This window comes from Hyperoodon ampullatus (assembly GCF_949752795.1).
Source record: "Hyperoodon ampullatus genome assembly, chromosome: 16".
Taxonomy (NCBI): domain Eukaryota; kingdom Metazoa; phylum Chordata; class Mammalia; order Artiodactyla; family Ziphiidae; genus Hyperoodon; species Hyperoodon ampullatus.
In genome coordinates, this window is record NC_136929.1 from 71392526 (window position 1) to 71406760 (window position 14235).

The 14235-nt window shown below is 35.0% G+C and overlaps 1 protein-coding gene across 1 annotated transcript in view; it reads left to right on the forward strand.

The window, feature by feature from the left end:
* Positions 1-751: 751 nt before the first annotated feature.
* KATNAL1 (katanin catalytic subunit A1 like 1) overlaps positions 752-14235 on the forward strand; it is a gene marked incomplete at both ends in the record, with an annotated part of 48436 nt that continues 34952 nt past the window's right edge. Inside the window, 2 exons of the mRNA XM_079721555.1 lie at positions 752-913; positions 2724-2884. Coding sequence (XP_079577681.1) covers positions 752-913; positions 2724-2884 — 323 coding nt within the window. The remainder of the gene's footprint in view (positions 914-2723; positions 2885-14235) is intronic.

The following is a 14235-nucleotide window of genomic DNA, read 5'->3' on the forward strand; positions in this document are numbered from 1 at the left end:
AGGGCTTTGGCGGAAACCAGAGGTTCAGATGATATTTTTTCCTAGCATCTTATAGAAGGGGAAAGATTATTGATAGTTATTTGCACAGACAAAAAGCTACAAATGACAAGGTCATAGAAGATTACAACATGAGGAGCAAAAAGAGCTCAGGTAGTTTAATTCACAGGTTTTTGCTTAGATTTAAATTGTATGGAACAATTAAATGTATACAAACGATGCATGGACAACTATAGGCTGTTCTTTTAAAATGTGTTCTTTAAGTCAAAAAGTTCCTTAACTTTTTGTTCTTGGGGCCAAATAGTTTTAGTGAGAAATAGTTTCTGCAGTTTTAATTGATGTCATTGGAAAATGTGAGATATTCATATATTTATTTTTACATTGTTAAGAATAAGTGGACTAAAATAAAACAAGTTCATCTTTACTATTATTGCAGCTTGTAGTAATTATAAATGAGCAAGGAGAACTAGTGTCTAATTTTTGTACCTGTAACATAAATCGATACTTCAGAGCTGTGTAATTTGTCTCCTTACTATCTCTTTGTGTGTTCATTTGTGATCTCCTTTGTATTTCCAAAATTGGGAATTTTGTTCACTATTATAAGATGCGTTCAGATAACCTCAAAGAGTGAGAGAACCATTTTGACTTTCAAAGTAGTTTTAAGCAGATCTTTTAAATCATAATAAGAAATGCTTTAAAGTCAGTACTTGAAAACTTAATAAAAAGTCATATTTTATGTTTAGGTCTCTGAAAGATGAATTTGGCTGAGATTTGTGACAATGCAAAGAAAGGAAGAGAATATGCACTTCTTGGAAATTATGACTCATCAATGGTATATTACCAGGGGGTGATACAGCAGATTCAGAGACATTGCCAGTCAGTCAGAGACCCAGCTGTCAAAGGCAAATGGCAGCAGGTAAGATCACGTTCAAGTACTCAGTGAATGAGGGCAGTGGTCTGTTACACTTGAAAGATAAGAGTTAGAAAATTAGCTTGAGATTTTTGTAAATAGCTCTTATTTGTCTGAATACTGAAATATATTGAAAATGTACTCTGAATAATTTTCTTTCCCAGTTAATATTTTATATACTTTTGATAATATATTTTATGAGACATATTTTGAAGGTATTTAATTCAAATTGAATCTACTTCTAATTCTTTTTCCTGATGAGTTGACTAATTGTGTGTGATTACAAATTTTTGAAATAAGGTATTTCTACTTGCCCTTTCCTCTTTCATTTTACATGTAATTTTGACTCATTTCATAAAACTTTTCCTTTAAGAAGATTTCCTCTTCTTTTGAAAGACTCCTTATAAATACAAAGGAGTCAGTAATCTAATAAAAAACACTAATATATTTGCTGTGTCTCTTGACTATACAACTTGGTTATATAATATTACAGTTAATAAAAACTTGAATTAGAATTTTCCCACTTACTCTTAAAACTTAAAATCCTTTTAAAATTAAAAGTACAAAGTCAGGCATTTCTTTGAAGTTTCATTTATGTGCCAATGCCTTTCAAGTGTTTCTTTTAAGTTTTCCACTGGTCAGAAATTGATGTTTTACTAAGTTTTCAGGGTAAATTTGGCTTATTTTCCAACTTAAGTGTTAACCAAATTATGTTGAGTGAGAACAATACACTCGCTTTAACTCAAGTTGAAATTTTTAGTTGTGTTCTATCCTGCATCCTAGCCCCAGGCAAGAGTTGTTTATTAATCTAGCATGGAAATATTTTTGACCTGTTCTTAATTGTGTTAAATAGTGACCATTTCTGTTCTGGTGCTTCTACTGTGTTTCTTTCCACTAGGTTCTGAAATTTCATTTCTCTAAGTGTAGCATATAATTGCATATATTAGTTGAATTTAGATTTTTCTTTGGTTCTGTGACTCCTTTATATGTTCCTTTCTATATATTATTTGAGATAAAGTTAAGGGAAAGTTTCTTATGCTCTGCTTTATAGGAAAGTGTGCTTTCTGGTTAAGAAAATTAAAATTGTTAAAATTAATTTATAAATGTAATTTTCAATCTATTATCTGCTTGTCTTTGAAAATTAGTTTGGGCTCAAAGTTTGAAAACATGAGAATTTCCACATAGTTGGTGCTCAATGAAGTTTTTTAAGTGTGGGAAAAATCTTGCCTTTGAGCTCAAAATAAACTTTAGCCAGGACTTGAAAGATTTTAAACAAGGGGAAAAGAACTCAGACTTTGGTGAGGTAGAATTTAAATTGGAAATGGGTAGTTCTTAGTATCAATATTACACCACTTCAGGCTTTCAGATGCTCACGACAGGCATTTCGTATTTTGTGATATTGGGGATAGGAAATGCTGATTTCCTATCAGCATTTGGCTGAGAATTTTTGAGGAAGCTATTTACAAATATATTAAAAGTATTTAGCATAACATTATGGATTTCTGGGAATGGTTAACTTCTTACTAACTTAGTTGCTTGTTTTAAATTGTCTTAATGGTCATCACATTCTTTGGTAGAAAGAATTTCTTCATGAAAGATATATAACGACTTGCACTAAGAAAAGATATATATTAAACGTACGTCTTCAAACCAATTCCTGGCCTCCTATGTAACTTTAAATAGTTGTCTTTTAAAACTATGTTTTAATTACTCATTTTGCATACTTTGAACGACATTAAGAAAACTAGAATTCTATAGCAATTTGTTATTTGCAATTTATATAAATATTTTGTAGCATAAAGGCTATTTTTTTAAGGTTCGGCAGGAATTATTGGAAGAATATGAACAAGTTAAAAGTATTGTCAGCACTTTGGAAAGTTTTAAAATCGACAAGCCCCCAGATTTCCCTGTGTCCTGTCAAGATGAACCATTTAGAGATCCTGCTGTTTGGCCGCCCCCTGTACCTGCAGAGCACAGGTAAATGGGACTTTATATTCTCTTTAGGTACTTCTATAGTTAATTGATATTCAGAGTGAAGAGAGTAAAGCTTTATTTGAACAAAGTATGAAAAACTGTTTGGGGGGGCATGTAAATTTAATACGTATCTATAATTTTCACACATGTGTGTTTACAGGGTTTGTATTTGATAAAGAACAGAAGTGTATCATTTGTCATCTATCTTGCTTTTGGAATGTTTTACTACTGTAATCAAAACAATAGAAATCTACTGCTAGTCCTAAATTTTAGTTTAACTGATAAATATATCAGTTAAGCGAGTTCTTTTAGATTTCATAATGTCAGCATCAGAGCTTTTTTGCTTTAAAAGACTTATTCCTTTCCAATTTGGATGCCTTTTATTTCTTTGTTTTGCCTAATTACTCTAGCTAGGACTTCCAGTATTATGCTGAATAAGAGTGATGAGAGTGTGGGCATTCTTATCTTGTTGCTGTTCAAGAAGAGAAACTTTCAATTTTTCAGTGTTGAGTATAATGTTAGCTGTTGTTGCATATGGCCTTTATCACGCTGAGGTATGTTCCTTCAATTTGTTGAGGGTTTTTATCATGAAAGGATGTCGTATTTTGTCAAATGCTTTTCTTCATCTATCGAGATGATAGTATGATTTTTATCTTTTATTCTGTTGATGTAGTGTATCATATTTATTGATTTGTATATGTTGAACCACCCTGGCATCCCAAGGACAAATCCCACTTGGTCATGTTGTATTTGAATTTGGTTTGCTAATATTCTGTTGAGAATTTTTGCCTCTGTATTCATTGAGGATATTGGTCTATAGTTTTCTTTTCTCATCGTGTCCTTATCTGGCTTTGGTATCAGAGTAATGCTGGCTTCATAAAATGAGTTTGGAAGTGTTCCCTCTTCCTCAGTTTTTTGGAAGAGTTTAAGAAGGATTGGCATTAATTCTTTTTTCAATGTTTGGTAGAATTCGCCAGTGAAGCCATCTGGTCCTGGGAATAACTTTCAGCATAGGAAGTACCTGTTCGTAATTGCTAGAGCACCATGATGTATTTCAGAAGGCAGTGGCCACAGATAATAACTCTAATATCTAATATCTGTGGCTCAGACTGAATAGAAAGTGTGGCTGGCATTTTCCCATTGATGAACACTTTCCTGAAAACTTCTCCTCATTAGAGAAACACCAGCGCAATTATTTCTTTTTCTTTGGCCTCCTTTAACTGCCCATAGCACAGATCTGACTTATTTTTATACTTGTGTTTTAATCGTTATTCTCAATGAAAGTGGAAGATGAATGGACCAGAATATGTTTCTCCAAACCTCCTTCCTCCACACTAAATTTTTTTAAAAGTTTCCCTTGTGTGTAACCATTGTGTGTATTTTTTTTTTCCTCTGTGGATCAGAAATCCTTAATAAAAGCAAATCTAAGACTGTATATTGCCTGGGGAAAAAAGATTCCCATTTCCACATATATCATCAACAACAATGGAAAAACACCCAACAACTCCACAGGGTTCTACTAGTGAAGGAATTCTGTTTAATACCTTGAGTAGTATCATGGGATTAGCAGTTTTAAACTTTAAGAATAAAATCTTTACATAAGCAAATCCACAGATCCTTCACCAAGTAATAACATCATAGTGATACCTATGTAAGGCAGATGTTAATGAAGTAAACTTTACACAGGTTTGTAGCACAGAATGTGTGCATGAGCTGATAGAATAAGCAAATATTAAGATTGTAAGTTTAGGGTTAAAAGTTATGGGAGGTTAAAATTGTATAATTTTTTCCTTTTATAATTTTGTTTCTTCTACAGGTCGTATAAAACAAAAGTAATAAAATTTCCACCTAGAGATAGTGAAAAGTGGATATAGTCCTTAGGTATTCTTGGTGTAATGGGAAGACAATTGACTGGAGCCCACGAGATCTGAGTTTGAATTCTACTTCTGACACCTCTTTGCTTTATGACCTTGTGCAAGTTATTTAACCTCTAAACATTAGCTTCACTGTCTGTAAAATGGGGATGTCTACCTCATGGAATTAATTAAGAAAATTTAATGTTTAGGACAGTAACTGGCATGTAATAAGTGAATCATCAACTCTGAAATAAAAGACTACAGCATTCTTTCAGATAAATATAACAGAATTTTTAAAATGACATAGCCTCATTTGTAAAATTCCTTAAGGAATTTTTTTTCCTTCCTGTACATTCTATATAAATCATTAGTTTTCTGAAACATTTTGAATAACTCTGGCAGAGAGAATATGGATTTTTAAATGTCCAAGTCTCATGAAGTGGGCAATCATTTTTAGGAAGAGCATGATACCTAGTTATCTGTCAATTTATGTTTTACAAGCACTATCTTATTTAAACCTACAGTGATCCTCTGAAGTAGCTACTTGTATTGTGTACCCATATTACTATTGCTGATCTATTGTTATGAATAAATCGTATGAAGCTGAGGAAATTGAAGCTTACAAAATTTGTTATTTTCCCAAAGTCATCTGAACAAGAAAGTGGCAGAGCCAGGATTTGAACCCAGATCTCCTCAACTTCAGGAGTCTTATTTATACCCACTCTGCCATGTTACTTGGCTACACATACTTGGTGGTATCTATGGGTCTATTTTGATATTTATCTATATATCCTAATATATAATATATAGTTCTGTTAACCACTTGATTAAATTCTCACTAGAGGTGGTAGGAGAATAAAGAAGCTGAAAATGCTTGATGAAATAAATAATGTAATTAAAAACATTTCTCTTTGAGAATACCACCCTGAAATTGCAGCGTAGGCCAGTTGGAAAGTATAATTTACCTTGTTTTGTACAAAATGTTTCCAGGACGCATCTGTTGGGTTTATTGTTAGCCACTAATTTGGTAGCCCTGCTTGTGGGTCTGCCTTTTCACCTCATGGACTTTACACAAAACTTCTCCTCTCTCCCTGTTACGGCACAGTGAGGTAATGTCCATTACCACTGGTGGTTTTCCGTGGTGGTTTGCCACATTGTTCGAAGTTATACCTTATATGTCATGTGTCCTCTGGGTTTAATCATGATCCTGTTTACCAGCAGCTGCTTGGATAAATCAGAACAACCTTTTAAAGTGAATTAGATTTATTGCCTTAAGTATGAGGAAATTGAGCTACAAAAGTAGGATTATAATGGGAGGTTCTGTCAATATGAGAATTAAACTCCAAAGAGATGAAGCCTCCAGATCATTCTTAGTGTCCTAAGTTAAAAGGTATCTTGTATTAATTAAATTATTTTATAATATTTTCCATGTAAGTTTATTAACCACATTCTCTTTAATGAGGCCATTTAAAAATGATCTCTCCTGGTGAGACCTGAGGCCATGAAACTAAGATTTTCTGTATTGGAACAGTATTTGACATAGATTATATTCAATAAAGTATTCTTTATTCAACTTAAAAAATAAATGTGTTAGGTCTTTTAAAGTTACATCTTTTGGGAGATATGGCAGTGGCAACAGGATACACAAGCCTGAAAATAATCATTTGGCTTATTCCATACAGGTTGAAAAAGAGAACTCTGATAGGCTCTCTAACGTTATTTCATCTGGAGCCAAGGGAAATGGCATAGAGTGTTTCTGTATACAGATAGATAGGATGATTGATTTTTATCAAATTTGTGCTATTCTGTAGCATTTCAGCAAGGAGGAAATTCTTGTTGACTTGGTATTAAAATGGTTGCTTTATGTTTTCTTTGGGTACCCTAATAGATGAAGTAACTGCTTGCATATTAAATCCCAGTTTGCACTGGAAAAAGATCAGTTAAGGTCAAGGTCAAGTACCGATAGATAGTAAACTGCCATCTCATCCTTACTGGTATCTCACCCAGGCTCTGGGAAATTTTCCCGGGATTGGGAGGTAGGAGAACAAGCTTTTGTATCAGTTCCACCACTAATTGAGCGGTCCTCCAGGTTAATTTCACTTCTCTGTGCCTCACTTTTCACCTCTGTAAAATGTACATCATGATGAGATTGTTTTGTAAAATTGTTTTAAAGTCTTAGGAAGAAAAACACTATTATTGCCCTATCCAACGTATATTTTATGAGCATTCATCATATACTCAACTTTATTTTGGGCCCTGTGGAAAGTATAAAGGTAATAAAAAAAACCCAGCACAGAGCTTGGCCTCAAGAAACCATCAGAAAAATAATCCAGACATTCTGGAAAGCTTAACCTTGGATGCTGGCACCTATTGTATACCAAGTACTATGCTGGGTGCCAGTACTATGGTGGGGATACGGTGGGATGCAGAAACAGACACAGTCCCTGCCTTCCTGAGCTTACAGTCTTGTAAAATGGGTGTGAGAGCCATTACTGAGGTAGAATGGACTGGATTTGGTGATTAATGAGATAAGAGAATGAGAGAATTGGTGCAGGTAATTAAATATCTAGAGGAAGCTGTTGAATAGGAATTGGAAATGAGAACCAGAGTTTAAGAGAGATTGGGATTAGTAGTAGTTACTTAGGAATCCTCAGCAAGTATGGAATTTTAAGAAAGAACTTTTAAGGTCATTCTTCATATGGTAGAGTAGGTTATTGCTGAGTATGATTGGCAGGTTGAGATTATACTTATTTCTAAACACTCTGGAGTCATATTCTCCTCCAGAGTTCTGTTTCTGGAGTGTGGGGTGGACTCTATATTTAGACTATGGGAAGAATTAGGTAGCAGCGCTGATTAACCATAATCATTGACATTTATTGAGTCGTTTTTAACTGTGAACCAGGTACTATGCTAATAGACTCTCTACATGGTTTTTTTCTTGATCTTCACAACCACCCTCTAAAATAGGTACTATTAATATCATCCCTATTTTTTTTAGAAGAAATTGAAGCTTAAAGATTCTAAGCAACTTTATCAAATGCTGCATGTAGATTAAGTAAGATAAGGATTGAGAATTGGATTGGATTTAGCAACATGGAGCTCACTGGTGACCATGATGAGTGGTTTTGGTGGAATGGTGGAGAATAACGGAGTGGGCTCAGAGAACGGGAAGAGAGGAATTGAAAACAGTGAATGCGTGCCGTTCTTTCAGCGAGTCTTGTTGAAAAGGGGAGCATGGAAATTGAGTGGTAGTTGGGGAAGTGGAATCAAAATTTGTTGTTGTTTCAGAGACTTTTGTATGCTGATAAGAATGCTGCAACAGAAAGGGGAAGATTGACGATGCCTGGGAGAAAGAGGCACTGCTGGAGCAATGTCCCTGAGTAGACAAGAGGAGGCACAATGCAGTGTACAGGTGGGGCGGGTGCAGGAAAGCTGATTCAGAGTCGCTGGAGGGGAGGCAGTTAGTTATAAAGGCTGTGGACGCAGATGTGGAGGCCGATGTGGAGGTGAGCGCTTGTGGAAGTTCTCTCCTGATTATTTTGATGAGGGAAGAAAAGCAAGCAAGATCATCTGAGAGTGAGGGCGGGGTGCAGGTGTTTTCCAGGGTTTAGATTCTCACCTAAAGTGTCCCAAGAGGGGACGTCCATTCCATTTGGCTATTTTATTTCTTTTATGTAAATTTTCTAGGAAGCATTTGTCTTATTTTGCAGAACTCAGTAGTCATTCATTTGAAATCTTATTTTGGAATTCTAGGTATTTATTGCAATGAGTACCTAAAAACTTGGTATTTCTATTGTTTTTTTTAATATATTACAGAAAAGACAGCTGAAAGATAGAAATTTTAATTCATTAGAGATAAACTAAGGAATGGGAACAAGATAGTGGTAAGTCCGAATGAAATCGTAACACATCCGTTTTGTTTTTCTTGAAAGCAGTCTTCGCCTTGCTGCCCTTGACCACTGTTTCCTCCCTTCTCCTTTCCTCTGGCAAACTGCCGTGGTGTGTACGCTCCCTGTTGCCTTTCACTGCTTCTCTTTCCTTAGTGAGTAGAAAGCCTGGATCTCTATTCATTGCAGTATGGGACTGACTTCTTGAAGACAGCTTCCTAATTTAAAATGGAATGCCAGATTCTCAAGAGTTAAGGTATTTCACTTTGGTAACAGTTGATAGTGTTTACCATCTTTCTTCTTTGGAATGCGCCTCTTTTGGCTTCTGTTCACACTGTACTGTTCTTTTTTCCTTCCTCTTGTTTCTTTTTTTCTAACTGTGGCCCCTTCCTCTCTTATCTCCTCCTCTTGTTCCCTAGTGCTGTCCCCCTGCTCGTTCTGTATTCGCTTCAGCTCCTTATATCCAGCCCCACTCTCTCTATGCTTTGCAGATGACATTAGTGATAGGAGGATTGTGCCTTCTGGTTTGCATGAGCAGACTAATTGTTGTTTGTAGATAACTTCTCTTTTCTCTCTCATTGTTTTTATGATTTTATTTTTTGTCTTGGTGTTAAATGGTTTCACTACAGATGATCTGAATATGGATTTATTTTTATTTAACACTACTTAAGACTTGTGTTTCTTTTGTTTCAAATTCTTTTTTATGCTTTTAACCATTTTAAACATTCATTTTTATAGTTCATAACTGATAGTTCTATTATCAGAAGTTATTTGGAGCCTTATCCTTTTGGTTATTTCTGGTGGCTCTTGTTTGTGGTAAAGTTGAGAATGTCCCTTCAAGGTTTGAGTCATTCTAATGTGTGGCTTGTTTAGGGGGATGTCACTCCTCAGAGGGTCTGTGTTGGGTTCAGCCAGGTGCCTTCAGGATGTCACCCGCCTGGACCACTTTTAGGTAAATTTCTTCACTTAACGGAGTGTAAAACCAAATCCCAAACCACAGGAGTGCAGGCCCTGGTTACTGTTTCTAGGGGAGACTTGTACCTTACTCCACACAGATAGAACATAGGCTCAGATGGACAGACGTACTTGTTTCTTCCATGTGCGTGTTTAAAGTCTGCCCTTTGAGCGTCCTGGCTTCACTTGCCAGTCTCAGTTCAGCTTTGACATTTGTAGGCCTCAGGCCTTGTCTCAGGCCTCACTTTGTGCTCAGTAAATCTCAAGCCCTTAGGTGGCTGAGACCTGGAAACCCTCAAGGACTGCCATGCCGTCAGCTGTATTTTATTTATATTTTGGCTGTTAGGTATTTCTCTTATCTTCTGGTAAGATCACCTATGTATAAACAGGATATTTGTTACATTTTATCCAGAATTTTTTTTAATGTTACAGAAAAGAAAACTGAAAGATAAAAAATTCAATTCATTAGAGATAAACTGTATCTATATATTTATCATAAGTTCTTGAGGGTCTTATGCTCCAGTTTGTTGTTTTTGAGGACTTTTATTTATAGTTTAGTTGGGAACTCTTCTTCAGCAAGGCTTTAGTTGCAGGATTTATATGTGGATAGAAAGGGATGTCCAATATAATACATAAAATATGTATATATTTTTAGCTAAACTATAAGCTTCTTGAATGCATGGACTATATCATATTTTTTTGTATTACAGTGTTTTGAAAATCAGTAGAATATTTTCAGAACTTGACTATAAACTAGACAAAGAACTATGAGATATTTAAAGTTCAACTGATAGTATTTTAATACAATCTGTAAAAGTTGTGTAGTCCCTATACTCTGAAAGAATGCCATTGTCCATCTAGTTTTAAGGTCTTTAGAGTTAGACATAAGATAAATTAAATATTTTAAGCTTTTCAAGTTCAAAGGTCTTTAGAGTTAAATGGAAAAGGCAAGGGCCTATCTTTAGATCCAAAGAAGAGCAAGGTAAAAGTAAATAATCAACCTGCCTGGGAGTAGTGGCATTCTACCATTAGATGAAATAATTAGTAATGTTATCATCCCCTTCCCCTACCTTAGAAGTGATAGAATGACTGGCTTAGCAACTTTAAATAACGATTAGTATGTCCCATCAGAGTCTCTGACAAGAATCTCGCCCCTGTTCTTGCTGAAATACCTAGTTGTGGGTAGCATCAAAATGCTAAGAGGGCAGCCCCCGTGATACTAAATGGGACTGTATAATATTTGGTGTGAGAAGTATGTCTGCAGCTCCGATCTCATACCAGCTGAAATTTTTGGCTAAATATTACCTTGGTTAACTTGGATAATTGTCTTCTGTAGTGGGTAAGCATCTTTCAACTCCAGTGACATTTCAAATTAAGAGTAGAAATGTCTAAGAGACTCAAAACTGTAATAGTAGTATTTTTTGTTAAGGGATATGTACATATTTATTGATTATTTTTATGTACTTGTAATTTAAGACAATATGGTAATGAGGGTGATAAACATGCAATTCCAATTTTAAGTGTATTATGGAATAATTTAGATCTGTGACTTTACATGAAAATTTATGTTAAGTACTTTTGGGGAACATTTAGGAGAAATTAGGCTTACCTCATTTATCAGTTTAACTTACTAAGTTTATGAAAGTATTTATATGTAAGTTATGCTGTGTTAAGTAAGACAGTTGAAGAACTAAGAAGGAAATAAAATATATTACATTTATAAACGTATGTTAAAAATTTTAGTGGCATTTAATTAGCCAGGTTTGTAAATGGCATCAAACATTATTCAAAAGCCTCTTAAAAGTGACTTCTGGGCTTCCCTGGTGGCGCAGTGGTTGAGAGTCCGCCTGCCGATGCAGGGGACACGGGTTCGTGCCCCGGTCTGGGAAGATCCCACATGCCGCGGAGCAGCTGGGCCCGTGAGCCATGGCTGCTGAGCCTGCGCGTCCGGAGCCTGTGCTTCGCAACGGGAGAGGCCACAACAATGAGAGGCCCACATACCGCAAAAAAAAAAAAAAAAAAAAGTGACTTCTAAAATCTGCTACTCTTGTACATAGAAGAAGATTTGTAAGTGAATCTAAAAGCTTTAAGGACTAACTGAATTTTTGCAGTTTTAACTTTAATAAATTGAATATTTAAAAAATCAAAGTAAACCTTTGAAGAGATGTTTTGCACAAAAAGTACCCTTGAGGATATAAAACAACTCGTATCAGCATGGCTTATAGTACTCCATGTGTTTCTGAGTGTGATTGATTTGTTTGTTAGATAGTGAGGGAAGACTTAACCCAGTATACAAAAAGCCTTTTCTATTACGTAGCGTAGTATCTTGCATTCATCAAAAGTTCAGGTATTTGTTGAAAAATTAATATTTTGAACAGACTCTGGAATATATCATACTAAAATATTTGTTTATAACTTTCTGATAGCAAATAATTAAAATTTCTAAAGTTCTTTTTAGAACTGGAACTTATTAAAGGTTAGATTCTATGGAGTCACTTGATTTATGAAGAGGCACCACTGCAATTCAGTAGGGAAAGGTGGATCTTGTCAGTAAATGCTTCTGGGTTAATTGAATGTCCATGTGGTGAGGAAAATCTTGACCCCTTACCTCACATCATATAGAAAAACTAATTTGAAATAGATCACTACCTAAAATGTAAAACGGTAATAAAATAAAACTTCCAGAAGAAAACATGGAAGGGATATTACCATCTTCTTGGGATAGCAAAGATTTATTAAACTGGACAATAAAGCATTAAAGATAAAAGATCAGTAAGTCAGAATTCTAAAATTATGAACTTCTTTTCATCAAGAGATACACCATTAAGACAAGCCATATACTGGTAGAAAGGCAGTAAAAAAAAAAAAGGAAAGCCATATACTGGTAGAAGATGTTTGCAATGCATATGTATGACAAAGGACTTGTATCCAGAATATATAAAGAACAACAATCAATAAATCAATAAGAAAAAGTCAGGCAACCCAGTTGAAAAAAAATGGACTAAAGACTGGAACAGATACTATACAAAAGAAGATATTCACATGGCTAATAAGCATCTTGTTGAAAAGGTGTTTAACATCTGTAGCCATTCAAGAAAGGCAAGGTAGAACCACAGTGAGACACCATTACACGCCCCCCCCCCGAATGACTAGGGTGGGACAACTGGCACTCTCGTACATGGCTGATGGGAGTGTAGAATGGCATCACTACTCTGGAATACCATTGGCTATATTTACTAAAGCTAATCTTACATACACTTTATGATGCAGCTATTCTGCTCCTGGGTACAGATCCCAAAGAAATGAATGCTTCTGTTTACCATGAGCATAATTCCCATATTCATAGAGGCTTTAATAATAAACCTCAAACAGAAAACAGCTCAGGTGTCCATTCACAGAATTGATAAGTTGTATATTTATGCAATAGAATACTCCAGAGCAGTGAAGAAAGATAAACGGCTATATACAGGAACATGGATGAATTTCACAGGTAATGTTGAAAGAGTATGTACTATAGGATTCCATTTTGTGAAACTAGAACAGGCAAACCTAATCTATGATAGGAAGGTCAAAATAGTGGTTACCTTTACCAGCTGATATTTACTAACAGGGGCCATGAATAAAACTTTCTGGGGTATTGGGAAATGCTCTTTGTTCTACAGGTGGTTATACAGTACCAAAATTTATTGAGTTGTATACCTAATATATGTACATTTTACTGAATATATGGTATACCTCAATGAAAAATAGATTTAAAAAATTCTGTTAAGTATTAATCATCCCCATTTACAGAGGAAGAGTATGAGGTTTGTAGATGTTAAGTGATACACTCATATAATCAGTAATTGGTGGACCTGGGAGTAGGAAGGCACCCAGGGTTTAGGATTCTAAATCTAATGCTAACTCCGGATCACCATGCTGTTTCTCTGTGAAGGGAGGAATAGTGTTTGCAACATTTTTATGTCAACAGCCAGTATAGTTCCTGTCCTTATTAGATAAACATATATTTTCTGATTTGAAAAAATAGCAGTCATATATTTGATGAGAGTGGACATTAAAATTCTTAATTATTAATTTCAAATAACAAGTCCTCTAATTTCTGTTTAAGCTTTGTTTTCTTGCCTCCTGATTTCTTACCAAACAATTTCTCTTGGACTCAAAGTCTCATATATTGACTCCAAGTCCTTATAGTAAAACTATCAGTATGAACTACTTGGAACTCATGTTTTTTTCCATTAGCTATAGAGAGGTATGTATTTTCCTGTTTAATTCATATAGACTAATGTCATAGCAAAGTAAGATTATTTTCCTTCCTTTTCCAGAAGTTTCAGTAATTTGATTTATGTTCTTGGGCATATATAGGACCTGTTCCAAATTTCTTATTCTAATACTAGAACTCTAACAATGTATGAACAAACAGATATAACCAAAGAATTTAGAATAATCATGAAACAGAAAGCTGGAAGAAATAGAAAAAGCTGAATAGATGGGAATCTTAAGAAGGTGCTTGTATAGCAATTGGAGAAAATTGTGATAGTATCTTTGACCCTGTTTCTAAATATGGTGTGGAATGAAGGCATCTTCAGAAGAGGTCTCTTTCCCTTTGACTTCTGGAATCCTGGATGAGTGGTGCTGTCTGACAGACAGTTCTATTTCT